Here is a 16,746-nt window from a genome sequence, read left to right on the forward strand (position 1 = left end):
TGTGAGAGGAGGGGGGCGGGGCTATTTTTAGGTGGCCCCCCACCATCACAGACTCTTTGCGTGCGCAAAGTTACCTGATAGTGCGGACATGTGCCGATCCTCAACAGTTAAGAGGCTTATCTATATTTACAGTTATGGCCTATTTGCTGGCGTCAACCAAAGTGCTTGTGACGTACTGTTTTGATAGCCACCAAGAAAACGGGGGTGAAAAAAGATGTCGCCGATTTGTATTTTATAGAAGTGTGGAGCATGTGCCGATGAAGTATACAGTTGTGCAAATATGATTGTTCCTGTCTACCTACCAAACCAATCTTTTTGAGTTTGAGCTTATGCATACAGGCAAGTCCCAAATTAATTGCACAACTTTAATGTAATACCACATTATGCCACTGACAGTACTGAGCTCCCCTCGAAGAGTTGCAGCATTTAATAATAAGCATTAACAGGCAGAGAAGGCATTTTCATTGTCCCCACTAAACTCGGAAAACGTCATATTTTCTGAGGGATTATTGTATTATTATAAGTAGCAGTTGTTTGGAGTCGTTACCGTAAAATCTATGCTAATATCATTAGCCAGTCTACGACGTTGCACTGTGTATGTTATCTAGTGATTCAACACTTTTGTACAGCCTGGACGTTTGAAGAAGACAGGAGATTGTTGTCACAAAGCCAGTACTTTCCAGAAATTCCTGCATCTCCTTCAGTGTCTCGGCATCCTCGCTTGGATTTTATTATTTTTCTTTTATTTTCAATCCAAAAATAAATTGATGCAGTTTGAGTTTGACGAATTAGAAGTTTCAACACACTAAAGTATGATGAACAAGTTGACAAGTCAATATATATTAAAAAGATGTATGTTTCTCTTGTGGAATATGATGCATTCTAGGTACGTGTATAGAAACAGTAGTGGTGGCTGGCAACTGTATGAATGGAAATGTGGACCAAAAATAGAAGCTAAAAGTATTGTAACGGCACTCGTACGGACATGTTACACCTTGTGCGCTATGTTGTTGTGGCGTGTTGGATTGGACTCACGCACTCAATGAGACAGAGTGACCAAGTGTCCTCTTACAACAGCATGATGTATTTTTATACAGTGTTGTTACACAGCCTGCCGTCTGCCCTCCTTGCCCAGGCTCAGGGGGCCCAGGAGTGGGGAGCCGGTGATGCTGCACATGTCCAACATGTGCGTCACTGCTTTGTTTTTGTTGTTGTGACGCTGCGTGGGAGAGTCAGCTGAATGGAATATGAAAGTAGTCATGTTATTAGAAAATTTAAGATCTTGCGGTAACGAGGATATTTTTATGAGCAAATTTATTTTTTACAAGGATAAAGTCATAAACATGGGAAGAAACCTATTTAAACCGAATTAATGAATGAACTAATTGCAAGTTACAACAAATCATAATTTTATAGTACCAACCACACACAAGAAAAAAGGATTAAGTGGTAATATTCAGAGAAAAAAGTAATTGTATTATAGGAATGCTGTCAAAGGTCTCTCAAATCCTTAATATTACGGAGGAAATATATATTTATTTTAAAATGTGCCGTAACGGTTAATCTGGTTGCATAATCTTTTTTAGAAACCAACCAAAACAAGCATGCACAGACTAATGTGGCATTTTTATTCACGATATGACAGAAATGTTCAGAGCTTAAAAGACGACTTATCACAGTTGGTTTTTGATTAATGGTTTTCGTCAGTGTTGTACTGGGCCAGCTTTACGATTCCAGTTGAGGAGGACATAGGGTTTCTCAACCAGGACTGTTAAGACCACGCTCGTCCCGAGTGTGAGCACCACGTTGCCGAGGAACAGGTACATCTAAGAAAGACCACAGAAATCCAGAGATACACTACAGTACGACCATTCAAGTCACTCACACAGCAGACAGTACGAAGAAGCCAAGTTCTCACAAAGTTGACATCTGTGTAGTGGATGGGCGTCTCCTGTAGTCCAATGTAGACCAGGATGAAGACGGGATGGATCAGGTAGCAGGCGAAACTGATGTTGGCCAGAGGACCCCACAGAGACAATGACAAGAGGCTATTGATAAACCCTGCAGGAGAGAAATGTTGATGACGCATGATCGAGCAGATATATTTATTCAACCCAATCTGAAAATTAATTCATCTAAGAAAGATAGAAAGAAATTAAAAACTTACTCTGATGAAAACTCCAAAACCATTATAACCCCTGTGAATCAAACGCCTGCCTTTACCTCCATAGCCTTCCTCACAGGCCAGGATGATCCAGGCAATCGCTAGGGCCCACATTGGCCTGTGCAGTCCCTGGTAGAGCGCATGTGGCACGGAAGGGTGCGCTGGGATCCCCTGGAGGGCGTAGGCCAATCCTATCAATGCCGCCAAAACTGACAGACAACAGAACCAACCCAACACCGCCTGCCACTAGAGCAACAACACGAGACAAGCATTTGAATGTGATGGCAAAGACAGTGACACCAATTTGAGTTTGGATTGTGGACGACGAATCCTACCTTATGCTTTAAGACTTGGCTTTTTTTAGTCGTTAGGTATATTCCAGTTAAGATTCCTATTAAAAATGGTCCATATCTGGTGTGAGGCTTCACATAATAATACAAGACATAATTCTCTGATGTCCTGTAAAATAAATGCAATCTTATGAGAGTAAAATCATAATGTTACAAGAAAAAGTCATACTTTAAAGTTATCATTTGAGAAGGTAAATTTTGACTCGATTATGGTCTTACAGCGTAGATGGCTGGAAGACGGGCAGCTGTAGAAGTGCCGTGACGATTGAACTCGCTAACATGGTCATCAACACAAGGCCTCCTGCCACGGCTGCAAAGACACCTCTATTCCTGGCAGAAGACACAGAATGAGTGCTGTTTTGATCTTTTGAATTATGCAGTAAAATGTTTGGACATACAATCTGAAGAGATAGACCAGTATGGGAGTGGTGGCGTAACACTGGAAGTCCAAAGAGAGGTACCACGTCCAAGGAACACACTGCGGAGAGGTCAAGTTCTCTTAAACGACTATTTCAAGATACAAAAATAATACCGGTCATCCTTCAAAGCTACTGGTTGACCTTACTATCTCATGGACTGGGAGCAGATTACTAATCAGCAGCAAGTTGCCCCACCAGTAAGTCTTACAATCCATCAAGTTGTCTATGAATGGAAACCAGTAAGGACCCCAGTGCACCACAGAGATAAGGCCAACGGTGAAACACATCACGAAGATATGCAGCGGCTGGATCCTGTCACGAAAAAAGACAGTTCATTTGTTCTGTTTCCATGATGACTTCCCATCGCGGCACCGAGAGCTAACCTTTTGAACCTCCTGAAGAGGTAAACCATCACGAGACCAAAACTCAGCTTGTCTTCTGCTCTTTGGATGGAGCCAAGAAGAGACCTGGCGCTAAGTAGACCCCTGAAAGACAAAAAAATGCTTACGGAATCAAATCAATTTCTTTTTGGTGTGTGTTCATTCAAGACTCCTGGGTTGTCGAACGAATCTCACTCAGATTTCTCAACTGCCATTGTCAAGTCACGTCAGATTTCTAAATCTCCAAGCAATTAGCAAGTAGGAACTCTGACCTTTCCTAGTCTAAGATAATTTCTGACTTCTCAGTGTCCTGGAATGCAGCTTTAGTCTCACCCTAGCAAGAGGAAGGTGTCAACGGCCATAAAAACTGGTCCACTGAGAGAAAACACATACAGAGGGCTTCTTTCTACGGTTTTCTTCCAGTCTTTGTAGTTGTCTGTGAATGATATAATCATTTATGTGACCACATTGGACCTACACATCTCACAAGGCAAGGTTTAGCTAAGTAGTACCTAGGTTGTTTATCACGGGGAACTGTGCAGAATGTCCGCACATGATCCATAACAGGCTCAGAATGCGGATGCCATTCAAGGAAGAGTAGCCGCCTTCGGGGAAACCTGAGGAACTGCTGAAGATACCCCTGCTGGTCGTCTGAAGGGAGAAGGCCTGTAGGCACTGATATATGCAGCTTTTGGGAAAACATGAAGATCCACCTCTGGTATCGTCTGTGGGAGACATGACCCAGTAAGGTAGCAGGTAGCATTACATAGTTCACTATGCCAAAGTCAGCTAATCAGCTTCCATCAGTTATCCTTTGCTCTGCAGCAGCCTGAGCAGAGAGAGCCAGACTTCCTTGCTTTTAGCCACTAGATTTCAGTTCATCCCAGAATTCCCAGGCCATTAGGAGATCTTGTCTCTTCAATGTGTCGGAGGTCTGACCTGACAATTTCACCAGGGATGCAAATGAGATATTGCATTTTTTGATCACAAAAGTAGTTTTACTACCGAAAGGCTATTTGTTGGCTGTTAAAAACAGCAACGTTACAACCATGCTATGAAGAAATATAGTTTAGCTGAACCTTGTGACCGGTTTGGATAGTGGATGGATAGTAATGTCACTACTTTTAATGCTAGTCATAACGCAATGCTAGCCTAAGGTTTTTGGACAGTACAGTACATTCTACTTACTATATGCCTCTGTTGTGCTACCATTTACTTCGCTACCCAACGAACCATTGGTCTTCAGGGTCCCGTACTGGTTGAGGCCCGTGTTTAAACAGGCGGACTCTGTAGTTGGCATCACCGCCTGGTTCTGGTGCCACCTCACTGTTGCTGAGAACAGCGTGGCGGCAAGGGGAATCGCTAGCATTGCACAACATATAAACCTGTGATAGAAAGGAGGTTCGGTTAAGGTGAAGGATGTTGGTGAATATATGCGGTCCTCTTACAGGCATGCGACATCCGATGCATCAGGGGCAACAGTGTCCGACAAGCAGTGAGTCATAAACATCTCCTGAGTGGACTCATTAACCAGAATAGAAGGTAATGGAGGTACAAGGGATATGTGTCCCATCTTAAATGTATCTGTTAAAACGTGAATACATGCATTATTCTTAGGAACACAGAACACAGTGGCTTTAAATTAACTGACCGTACAGCACCAATGTTTCTACTTCCTCTTCATCACAAGAGTCTGGGACACAGATACCCACAAAATACTGAATGGTTCCCTGTGAGTAAAATACAAAAAAGTAAAATAATAATTTAATCAAGATGATATTTTAGTCACTGTAGTTTGCATCATTTGGCCTTACCTGCTTGAGGAACACTTGGCAGTACTGTCCTGAGAAGGAAGGACTGTGGGCAGAGTGACACTGCTGCAGCAGGCCAGGCCGGTTGGCATTACCTCCTTCAACATTGCTAGCCTGTTTCCCAAAGGCATCATACACTGCAATTAAAAATATATACATGTCATTACATTACATTACATTACATTACTTTTTATATTTTAAACAGACTTCAACTTGGAAGAGTGTCCATCTATCTCATCTTCCCATTAAAACATACTGGTCGCCCCCTGATGGCCCCCAGAGTAACTGCAGACTAAATGAATTTGTGGCTTTTGTTTCGGACCTAGTAGTTAACATTGATGTCAAAATATTCATCCCACTACAAAAGATTTTTTACTATAGCTATTTATACCTGTAACATATTCCTTAATAACATTAATTTAACAAGACTTAAATAAACCAAGCATTCTTACCACTCAAGAATGGAAACTGCCAGTTTTTGACATTTGACATTTACATACTACAGAGTTAGTCTATGTAAAAATCTTATTTGGTTCTTATGAAAAAAAAAAAATATGGTCAACTTGTCAAGAATCATTGGTTGCACATCATATTTCAATATTTTTCAATTATTTGAACAGTTTTTTTAAGTGACTAAGAGTAAATGTGTTTCTTTTGTTATATCAATATTGTGGAATGCCCCCCAAAACATTTTAAATTAACAAATTAATTTCTTTTTCCCAAACTGAAGGTTTTGGCCCAAAAAGGCCCCTTGGTCAATTTGTATTGCAGCCCTTATTTTAAAAACATTATGCTACCAAGCACTTTAATTAATTGTCAATCAAGAAGACAATTTCTGAAACATATAGACAGTACATGACAGTACAATTTGGGTTAAAAATTAAATTGCTAAAAGTGAATTGAAATATCCACCACTTACTGAGAACAGCATATTCCTTAGGCTTGTCCTGGTTTATTTCCCATAGGAAAGTATTGGTGTCCATTGTGCATTTTTCGGACACGGTCAACGACCGTGTTGTCTTTATGAGTATACTTAAACCTGCTAGAAGAAACAAGCTCATCCAACCAAGGGCCATGATAAAAGTGCCTTCATCTTTTTACAGGAGTGGGTTTTTAAAAGAATGAGGGGCGGGCGACATTGAAAAACTACCTTGATAGCTGTGACGTCAACACCTGATTTCCCATGTCAGGTGTAAAGTATTCAGTTGCACGGGATGTTAACAAAAAAGATCCACAGTGTCACTGCGTCACTGCGGGATCAACGCGATTAGCACCTTCATGAACATGCTTAATTTCCTCGACATTTCCACTCTGTCTTAGTAGAAGTGCCAGTGATTTATTTTTAATTAGCAACATTTTCCCGTAAGTAACCACATTTGATAACTTAAGACTTAAGTCAATGTAATTTCAACTAATTCAGTGATTTTTACCACTGCGTTACCTTAAGTTAGTAATTATTTCAACCCTTTAAATAAAACATCAATAATAATGACTGATAATGATAATGATAATCATAGTAAATCTGATTCATTATTGGCCACTAGAGGGCAGTCTTGTTCAAAACACCCACTCAGCCTAGTTGTACTTTTCACGTTTTCCTTTTTTAAAATGGTAATTGAGAGACAGTAACGTCTACTGTCTTGTTAGAAGTAGACATCATCTTTTGCCTTGCTTTCACCTTTTATTGATATAAAGACCAGCGCAAGCATCTGAATTGCAAGAGATAAGATTAAAAAACAGCAGCAACAATAGCAGCAACAAGACAACATTCTAATAAACAATTCACAGACTGCTTGTCGCATGCAGTTTTACGGCGAGAGACTGAATTCTTCTTGTCAAAACAGTAGCTTCCCTTCTACCCTACAGCTTATTGATATGTTTGGCTGTTAAAACATTGATAATTCGAAGCACCGTTAGTTGTTGTTTAGCTTTGTGTTTCAGTTTAACAGCCACGTTTACACTCTCCACTGTACCAAGGAACAAGAATAACGTTGACTCGTACACAGGTTGAGGAGAAAAATACAATCCGCACACAGAGGGGTTACTATCGACATTGGACGTATTCTTATGTCATGTCATCAAATTCAGTAAAAATTATATTCTAGAGCAAAATTGGATTGCTGTTTTAAGAGGCCCAGGCCAAATAAGTAAAAAGCGGAATTCTTCGAAAACGTTTCATGGATGAAAGACCCAAAAGGCGTAGAAAATTTGAGGTTTTGAAAATATCTGCGTTATGTGGAGAATTTCAAAATGACATTATACGACTAGCTCTACACAACAGTGCAATCAGTTTAAAATGAAATGTTCTTCTATAAAAATCAATTAAAATCTTTAGAAACATGAAGTACAAAAACTACTTTGTTCAATTAAAAACAAAAAGTGACTCATATACTGTATTTTACATGTGCTGTGTGAACAGTATATAGAATATATATGTATTGCAGTATTTTGCACATAGTAGGACCATTAAAGTTGAAAAGTTCCAATTCTACTTGAATCATTTTACTTCTCCGCCAAACTGAGTCTTTTGGCCTTGATGAACGCCATCCCGTGCGTCCTCATGTGAGTGTTCAGGTTCCCCTCCGTCTCAAACATCTTCCCGCACACTTTGCATTTGGTCTTTGGCATCTCGTCATTGCCGTCCGCCGCAACGTTTAGTTGGTTCTCCCTCTGGCTTTCGTCGTCATCCTGACCCCTGAATCGGTTGAGACCTTGCTCCTTCAGCCGATGTACGATGAAGAGGTGTCGGGCCTTGGATCGGGGTGAGGTGTAACACAGGCCACACTCCTGGCACTGGTAGGACGAGCCGTCCGACTTGTGCTGGGGGATGTGCTTGTGGAAGGCGGCCACGTCCTCGGTGGTGAAGCCGCAGACGGCGCACCTGTGAACTTTGGGGATGTTCACCTTGAGCCTCTTCAAAGGCTGTAGATCCAAACTCCTTGGGTTTAACCCCGGGGACCCCTCATCTTCATTCTTTCTCTTGGGGTTGGCAGTCTGTGAAGGACATTAGAAAGATTTCTTAGGTGACTGGAAAAGTGAAGTACAAATGAACGTTTATGACTATACCGATTTCTTATCTGACAAATCGTTCCTGGTATCAGAGGTAGCAGTTTTCTCCTCTGAGGTGCCATGCATCAGCTGAATGTGCTGATCCAGCAGCACTCTCTTGGTGAACGGTTGACTGAGAGTCGGGCAGTGCCTGTTAAAGCGCAATAAAAGTCAAAGTGACACTCCCAACAAGCTATTCATGTTCTCTTTGATTTGTGTTGGCCAGGTTTATTCTTCCTCTACCCATTTTGGTTTTACTGCAATCCAAATATTTGTCTTTTCAACTGACAAGCTGTCACTTGGTCAATTCTGCTTTGTGTTGCAAAGCATTTCGAACTATACTGTAAATTTAGTGTCACTGCCAGGTAGCCACGTTTTCATTTACTTTACTAATCAGTTGTAGTTTGTACTCACGGGCAGGTGTAGACTTTGCGCACTTCCTTGTGTTTGAGTCGGTTATGTCGACAAAGACTGTGCGGAGAACTGAAGGACTTCTCGCAGTGCCGGCACGGGTGCTTCTTCAATATCTAATGAGCAATTAAAGATTGTGAGTTGGCATGTATTATTCTTCCCCATGTTACCTTACTTGACATGCCAGATGTCTCTAGAACGGGTTCACTCATTTACCTTGCCGTGCTCTTGCTTCATGTGAGCCACAAAGTCCTCCCTGGAAGTGAAGACTGTATTGCATTCTCCACACGTATACCCTGAACCATTGGGGTTCTTAAGCTCCCCTGAGCTATTTTTGGTTGAGTTTTTTGGTGATGAAGGTGCACCTTTATTTACGCCCTTGTTTTGACCGTTGCCGTTTCCTCCATCAACGTTGTTCCTGGTGCCATTGTGGGTGGTGTTTGAATTTGTAGCCTTGGTGCTAAGAGGGAGGTTGAGCCCCAAGTTTGGTGGGGCCTCAGTGGTCTTTAACGTTCCATGGATGGCCTTGCAAGAATTAAATCGAGGCGTGATTGAGTTATTTAATAGATTTGTGGAAAACAATGTTGTCATCCTACCTTTATATGGTCCATCATGAGCTGTTTCTGTGCATAGTGCATTGAACAGTCCGGACATTTGAAGATAGGGACTTTATGATCAACCACATGCTGGTCAAAGTGAGAGTAGAGCAGAGACTGCAGGGTGAATACTGTATCACACATGGAACACTTGTATATAAGCCTGTCGGACAGAAGAAAGACAATGTCCATTTTGGGAATAGGCCACAAGATATGGTAATCACACTAAATTTGTTGTGCCTACAAATGAGGATCTATTCAAGTCATTGGTTTCCATATGGAACAAAAACAACCAAGTTAATCCACCATGTCTAAAAGCCACAAATCCTGCAACTGATGAAGCGGAAAGGGACATTATCCTGCGATTTGGTTGTGGGTATCAGATTGCAGTTGTTGTGGCCAATTCGTCAATGCTAAATTATATGCCACTGTTCAAATGACATTTTCTTCTTTTGTATAGTTGATTGGAGTGGACCGCTTCTAACATATTTTTGACCTTTGCGGCCTTTATCAAGACTTACTTGGGCTCTCCAGCTTTCAATCCAGGATGCTGTGTGTGTGCATGCGAGTGTGTTGCTGGTGCAGACTTGAAGGCCATGGGACAAAGGGGGCATTTATAGAAGATCTCACAGTGGGAAGTCTGGATGTGCGACTTCAGGGTTGCAACATCAGCAAAGATCACACTACAATGGATACAGCTAACGGGTAGAGACAGCAAAGAGAATAAAATAATGAATGAGTTAGTCAAAGTCAAACTTGAACACTGAAAACGAATTTCAATTTAGGGACTAACCGGTAGCCGACTCGACGGGTGTAGTGCAGGCAGTTCTTTGTGATGTGGGACTGGAAGTGGACAGAACGACAGCTCGTGCCACATTCGGGACAGATGTACGGAGACTTGTGCTGGTGGATTCGTTGATGGCATAAAAAACTACACTGGTTTGGTAGAAGCATTTGGCAGACGGTGCAAGCTTTCTAATACAACAGAGAAAGTGAGATAGGGAAGACAAATATTGCAATGTTGTCACAGTCGTTTCTCTGCTTAAAATCTCAAGTGTGCAGCAAACCCACACTATATTCTGCTTCATTCTTTATGTATGAATACTAACATTGTGTTCAGGTTTCAGTACATTCCTTGAAACCTGTCGCAACTGGTAGTGCGCGTTCGGAAATATAGTCCGAGCACGCCGAGCATTCGGAAACTCGGAGCGTTGTTCAAATGTGGCGTTCGGTTATTCAGTGCACCATAAATGGAGAACACTCAAGGTGCTTAAACTGTGGGCATGGTGCGTCACTTACAGATGGAAACTGTTCAAGCACAAGGTCCTGATTGGTTCAGAACATCGGCTGTCTTCGGAAATTAATGGGAGAGAAGTGTGCTCTTCCTCTCACACCGCTCTATATAGTGTCAGAGTAAATTTCCTAATGCGCCATTAATTTCCAAAACGCTTTATATCATCTCGGGGTTGAACATAGGGCGCACTAGGAAATAGGCTTCAAGCACACGCTGATTCACTCTGACCGCTCCAACACAAATTGGCTGAAACTGCTTTAATGGATAAATCAATAGATAGAATATGTGCTAGCAAATACTTAGAAGATATTTTAATACGTTGTTTGTTTTAATGAGCTTAAAAAAAGCAGACTTTGACTTTAACTTTTTAAATGCGCTTAAAAGTGTAGGAATCACAAAAGTATATATAAAATGTTTTCTACATGTTCGATTTTCACCTACTATTTTTTGTGGGTAAGTCTGGGTTGGGCATAATAAACGTGGGGTTTGCTTTTATTAAAAGCAGCATTACGCGGCATACCTGGCCATTGGTCTCCAGAGCGTGTTGATAATGCGTTGCGAGTGAGCTGTCGTCCTGGAATGTTTCATTACATTCCAAACACTTGAGGCTGTGCCTGCAGAGCTTTGATGCATCTTCCTCTAAGGGCATTGCTGCCTCAACAGGTGTACTGTTTGGACTTTGCGACGCACCACTTGGAACTTTTCCCGAGGTTTGAACGGGCAATGCCTGCGCATCACAGGCGGACGAGATGCTTTCTGTGATGGTGGGTGGTCCAGAACAGGGTGATGCTGTTATCATCTGGTCGGCAGGGATGGGTTTTAAGATTAGATGTGAGCACTGCATGACAACCCCCTTGTCCTTGTGGCTCCTAGCATGAGACAGCAGACTGCATTTGTTGTAAAAGACAAGACTTTTTGAGCAGTGGTTGCAGGTAACCTCGATCCGCACACTGCGACGTTCATAGTGTTGGGTCAGGCTCTTTTCAAGAGCAAAGGAATCGCTGCACTCCAGGCACTTGTAGCCGCGAGCTGGAAGGGAAATGCAGGCTGAGGTTGGCGGAGAGAGGTTTGGGACATACACAGGAACAGGATTTATGCTACTCAAAACTTTATTAAAAGCATCAACGACAGAGCTTTGAGAGCTGCTGAAAACTTGAACCCTGGAGAGTTTCTTCAACGACTGGCCAGTGAGAAGTGCTTGCTGTTTAAGACCTCGTGATTGCTGCTGCTGGGATTGCTTGGAGGAGGTCATTGCTTTTTGGAGCTCACTGGCAGCAGAGGACACATTCTTAGAGAGAAGGTTGAATTTACTAAAATGGACTGCCTTTGGTACAAGTTTGGCATTAGCTAGACTGGAAGCAGGGACCATGACAGTCTGTTGCTGCATGGCATTTGCCGCTTTGAGGATGGCACCGCTGGCACTTTGTACCGAGGCAGCTGGAATGACAGTTGCTTTGACTGTGGTGTTATTGGAGAGTTTGAGGTTTATGACTTGGGAACCAACTGTCTTGACAGCTGAGACGGGCAGGAAGGCTGTTGCTACTGGTTTGATGGTCATCTGCTTAGTTATTTCTACTGGTTGTCCTCCTCCGCAGGTTGCAACAACTGTATTTGGCAAAGAGGAAGATGAAACGAATGCATCTTCAGTAGCCTTTAGCGTTAAGCCATTTCCTGAAGGGTCTCCTTTATTCACTGTGCCAAGATCCAAGTCTGGGATGACCCTTGTGACTGTGCGCTTGATCTGTCCAGAAGAGGTCTTGATTGTTTTTATCCTGACTTTTGGAATGACCGGTGTGGTGTCTGTGCTGCTACTGTCACTTTTGACACTGGAGGGACTATCCGGTGGTCCTGATAACAGGCGCTTTGCCAACTCCAAGGCTGATTCCTCCTCACGTTTCTTTCCTGGACCTCTGGAATATTCAACGTGTTGGTTTGAGTCCGTCGGTGTTGTAGAAGAATCTAAAATGTAGTCTGTAGTTCTTTCCTTTTTAGCGCTAAGAGCGGCAATGGCTGCAATACAAGAAGAAAGTTTTGCAGAGGTCTTTGACTGCATTTGGGATGTTTGCCCATTATTCTCCTTGCGATGCGTAAACAGAAGAGATTCCTCGGGTTCCCCTTGAATTAAATTCGAATGAGGAGTGTCATCGGACACCGAATCTTCCAGAGTGATATTTTGATTGTTATTTTGATCTGGTTTTAATTGCTTTGCTTTGGACTTAGAAACTTTCTCCACAGGTGTAGGATGTTTCAATTGCTGTCTCTCTCTCTTGGTCGTGGACTTCTCAAGTGAGTGTCCAATACTTTTAATAATCGGCTCACTTACTTCATTCTTGTCCTCCTCAAACTCTTCCGCACTGGAGATGGGACTGAACTGATTGCAGGGTGATGACTGCTTGCATACAGCATGTCCATCCACTTTGGATATATTCCATCCATTCTTGGTGCAATGAGCACTGGTTGTCATGGAGGTCAAGAAGCCATTTTGTAGTCTATTGCCAATTCTTATTGAATGAGGTTGGTGATGGAACTGCAAATCTTTTCCTAACAGGGTTCCAACATGGTGACTTGTTTCGGCATTTCTAATATTCTTGACAATGACACTTACACCAACGTCTTCGTTGGTTGTTGACCCGCACTTTGCTTGCTTGACTTTGTCGTCATGGTCATCTTGCTGGCCAGATTCAATAGCAGCTTTGGGATCCACCATGTCAGGGATGTCGAAGGCCGCAAGGAGGTCGTCAAAGTCTGGTGTCTTCATATCTCCCATATTCCTTTCCCTGCTCTAATTAGGATCTTACCTGTAAGTGGCAGAAAATAATAGTCATTGGATTCAATGAATTGACCATCACAGTACTGTGTTTTTTTTCTAAATTTGTCTTCAATAATTCTCCCTCTGAACATTCATCACACATCAAGAGGTGAATACAGAATTTGTTTTAATATACAGCGTTTTAATGGATGGAGGGATAGGTTAACTTCTTTTTAAATGCACTTTGAACAAATGTTTAGAACATTGAAAAGCCTTTCTAAATGTAGATAAATCTCAGATTACCCAGCATCCACAAACAAATTCTGTTCAAACAGAGGTTCCTTCTGTAGATGTTTCTCATCGATCAATGGTGGAACATATTACACTCATACGTGTGCATTTCAATTCCAACCTTTCATTTTTTTCACAGTGGGTGGTACTACAGTGAATTATGAAAATGCTCAATGTTTGTGTCATGCTTGTTGGGGACAAAAGACATAAGGCTAGCCTGCTTCCATCGACACCATTTCTGCTCTTTGCGCCATCTGACTGGCAACCGCAATCTGCATACACTGTTTTTATTTCGACTATATTATGCAGCCTTTCTCAATCCATACGATGGGGGATTTCATTGATGGCAGTGAGGGGGTGGAGGGAAAAGGGCTGACGAGCAGTGAAAGGATGTGATAATGGCCGCTGCAACAGCAGAGAGAGAAAGAGAGGGAGAGGCCTAGTCTGAGCAGTGAGCCAAAGTCGTCAGATGCTGAAAATGAATGTTAAAAACACCCAAATGTGACAAATAATCAATGCAAAACACCACTTTCAAACTCATGCATCACTGCCAACCCACTTTAATCGTACGCCGAGATCACCACCGCTCCAGTGAAATGAAGATTAGTCATAGAAACATGCAAGAAAATCAGCCACTCCTCACCCTCTCGTCTCGTCTCGTCTCGTCCCTCTGCAGCCAATAGCCAAACCTTCCTCCTTTCCTTTTTTCCCCATCCTGCAACAAACGGTCACTAGACACTGCTAACCCTCAAAAAGCCATGAACCCCACCCTGACTGAAGCAGCAACGACAACAAAATCCTGCCTCTTCACAAAGGGCCCAGAAGTCAGGGTCAGGTTACATCCAGACTTGCGCTAAGTTGCCGGTGGTCCAGGGAAAGATCTCCTTTTGTCATTCTCTCAAGCACTGGCAGCACACAGACATACAAACAAGACACGTGGATCATGCCCTGTGTGTGTGTGTCTAAGTGTGTGTATGTGTGTCAGGACTGCAGATTCACACACTTCCAGGCAGCCACCCCCTCTGTCCTTGTCTTTTCCCAAATCTCTCTGCTCTCTTTTCTGCGAGTCTTTGCCGCGAAGCAAACCGCCGGAGGATCGACGCTCACTCCGTGGTCACCAGCGGACGAGATGCGAGGGGCCGCCATTGGATTGGCGTGGAATACCGGCGAGAAATCCCGGAGGAGCACAGAGACAGCATTGTTCCCGTCTGCCTCAAACTGGTTTCAGCTAGTTCTGCTCTCCCCGACATAAAGCCCAACGCTGCATTGCGGCCTCAAGAGCACACAGGCAGGAGGCAGAATAGAATGCTCCATTCCCAGGACAGCTCTTCTTGTTTTTCCCTTCGTCTTATGGAAAATTATGCTCAGATAGACGGTGGCAGGATCTGACACCTTTATGGATCGTCTCTTTTTCAACAATATTTCCGTCTTGTGAGGTTGAGGAGCTTGAGGAAGGCAAGATTGGGGCTGATGATGGCAGGTCTAGATGTTAGACTAATGACAATGGAAAGAAGGCAAGCTTGCTCATTTGTCTTGCTGGTTATGTACTCTGAACACCAAATACTGATTTTGTTCTTTTCATCCATTTCTTAAGATTACCATCAATCTCCCAGAAATAGTTTCAGAGATTGATTTCACTAGAGTTCCCTAAACTTTTAATCCCCAAGAGAGTGGTCATCAAACATTGTATGTCCATGCACCTGGGTTGCATATCCTAAATGCTTGATCCCCAAGAAAAGGTGGCATGGGAGACCGCTGCATCTTCCTCACCTAGATTGCTACAAAACGGTTCCCATCCCTCCCCACATGCCCCCACTGATACATGCATACACATAAACATGCACATGCAAATATAGAGCTAAATATTGCATACCCAACAAGATCTTTTCCCCCACACTGGAAAATTGATGTCTTCCTGTCGAGGCCTCAGCACCTGCCTTAGTGTCTTACCCCAGCCATTCCAGCCTCCATTTTCTTCCTCCTTCCCCTCCCCCTCCCATTCGGCTTCACTGATTCACTCCCAGTCCGGGCCTCCTTTCCGCCTTTGGCTGCAGCCGCCACCTTCACGGATATTCATGAAGGGAAGGTTAGAAGTGGGGGGGGTATTGGGGAGCAGTGTTCAGCAGGCGAATCAGGCCTTTTGTCTCTATCGTTGGAGGGGGTGGTGGTGGTGGTGGTGAAGGGACTCTCCACTCTGGCTCTGGAGCAGCAGCTGGTGCAGAGGAAGAAGAGAGACAGAGACCGAGAGAGAAGGAGAGAGAGAGAGGGAGGCAGATGAAGGTGGGGGACAAGGAGTGGAAGAACTCAGTTTTCATATAATAGATTGAGTATTACATTTCATCCTGTTTTGAAAAAGTGGGCCTTGTGCCTATGGAGGGTATATATGAGCTAGCATTAAGTAAGGTCAATAGTTCTTCATTAGTCCTAAGACTGCAAAGTGAGTAGGCCTTTGACAAAGTCTACTGCTTGGATAATTTTCTGGCAGTGAATTCTGTGTTTAAGGAAAAAAGCATCTTGTGATTTTCATCATCACGTCCATATTTGGAAGATTGGAAAAATTACGAATCATAAACGATGACGATGCTAACCTACCTGGCTGTCCCTCATTAGGCCTTGCTTTACCAGTCCTCCAGACACCTGGCAACCGCTCACAACTTTATTGTGTGAACGGGGCCTTGATGGATTAATTTGTCAGGCGGCACAAATCTACGCTGTTAACAAGACAGGAATAATTCGTGCATGGATGTATAGTGAAAGGCCCAAGTGGTGCTTCCTACTTCTCGACGGCGGAACACATTCTGTGCAGAAGAGAGCACAGCGAGCTTTCCCTCCCCCACTGGCTCAGTCATATGATGTCATTTTCCCTGGATACGAGTAAGCAGAAAGAATGAGGCGCATCCCAGTTTAATGTTCGTGCGGTCTAAAGAAAATCAGGAGATTAATTTTTTCGTTTTGTATTTTGAGCACAAGGGGACCTAGACATGTCTTGAATGCACAGAGAAAGTTGCAGTACTCAAGAAATAATTCATTACACAACTGATGAGGCAAATGCAAAGTAGCAGGGAGATGAGAGCGAGTACCTGATCATCAATCTTGACCAACAAATTATCTGCACTTTATTTGTATACTTGAACCCCTTTTATTGTGAAGTATGTGATGGGGCCCAGACACCCGCAGACTCTAACTACAGCGGGCCACATATGAGTTTGTGACCCCTGTTGTAAAGTAAGTGG

At 43.0% G+C, this 16,746-nt stretch overlaps 2 protein-coding genes across 4 annotated transcripts; both read right to left on the reverse strand.

Annotated features, from left to right (window-relative positions):
* Nucleotides 1-1,607: 1,607 nt before the first annotated feature.
* Nucleotides 1,608-6,217, reverse strand: oacyl (O-acyltransferase like). The gene is made up of 15 exons (XM_037266248.1): nt 6,044-6,217; nt 5,128-5,261; nt 4,965-5,043; nt 4,762-4,897; nt 4,502-4,698; nt 3,826-4,038; nt 3,647-3,749; nt 3,317-3,418; nt 3,080-3,245; nt 2,913-2,992; nt 2,734-2,844; nt 2,500-2,623; nt 2,224-2,410; nt 1,919-2,061; nt 1,608-1,826 (listed from the first exon to the last, which is right to left on the reverse strand). The coding sequence occupies exons 1-15, from the start codon at nt 6,198-6,200 to the stop codon at nt 1,704-1,706; spliced, it is 2,055 nt and encodes a 684-aa protein (XP_037122143.1). The 5' UTR covers nt 6,201-6,217; the 3' UTR covers nt 1,608-1,703.
* Nucleotides 6,218-6,785: 568 nt separating this feature from the next.
* Nucleotides 6,786-16,300, reverse strand: znf532 (zinc finger protein 532). Of its 3 annotated transcripts, XM_037265707.1 has the most exons (10): nt 16,106-16,300; nt 15,387-15,725; nt 10,994-13,271; nt 9,973-10,154; nt 9,701-9,877; nt 9,180-9,342; nt 8,800-9,108; nt 8,587-8,699; nt 8,191-8,323; nt 6,786-8,118 (listed from the first exon to the last, which is right to left on the reverse strand). In XM_037265707.1, exons 3-10 carry the CDS (start codon nt 13,238-13,240, stop codon nt 7,627-7,629), a joined length of 3,816 nt encoding a protein of 1,271 aa, XP_037121602.1. In that variant the 5' UTR covers nt 13,241-13,271; nt 15,387-15,725; nt 16,106-16,300; the 3' UTR covers nt 6,786-7,626. The 3 variants fall into 3 exon arrangements, with proteins under 3 accessions (XP_037121602.1, XP_037121603.1, XP_037121601.1); XM_037265708.1 differs by lacking the exon at nt 16,106-16,300 and having other exon boundaries at nt 15,387-15,729; XM_037265706.1 differs by lacking the exons at nt 15,387-15,725; nt 16,106-16,300 and adding an exon at nt 14,157-14,508.
* Between the last annotated feature and the right edge of the window lie 446 nt (nt 16,301-16,746).

This window comes from Syngnathus acus, chromosome 12 (assembly GCF_901709675.1).
Source record: "Syngnathus acus chromosome 12, fSynAcu1.2, whole genome shotgun sequence".
Classification (NCBI taxonomy): Eukaryota; Metazoa; Chordata; class Actinopteri; order Syngnathiformes; family Syngnathidae; genus Syngnathus; species Syngnathus acus.

Bases quoted from the DNA above. Each gene is read 5' to 3' on its own strand.
- oacyl (XM_037266248.1), bottom strand. From the start codon at position 6,200: ATGGCCCTTGGTTGGATGAGCTTGTTTCTTCTAGCAGGTTTAAGTATA. The intron at 4,898-4,964 runs GTCAGTTAATTT...ACGTTTTAACAG, and splicing joins AGAAACATTGGTGCTGTACG to ATACATTTAAGATGGGACAC. The intron at 2,845-2,912 runs GTATGTCCAAAC...GTCTTCTGCCAG, and splicing joins CTGGTCTATCTCTTCAGATT to GAATAGAGGTGTCTTTGCAG.
- znf532 (XM_037265707.1), bottom strand. From the start codon at position 13,240: ATGGGAGATATGAAGACACCAGACTTTGACGACCTCCTTGCGGCCTTC. The intron at 9,878-9,972 runs GTTAGTCCCTAA...TCTACCCGTTAG, and splicing joins ACCCGTCGAGTCGGCTACCG to CTGTATCCATTGTAGTGTGA. The intron at 8,119-8,190 runs GTATAGTCATAA...TGTCCTTCACAG, and splicing joins ATTTGTCAGATAAGAAATCG to ACTGCCAACCCCAAGAGAAA.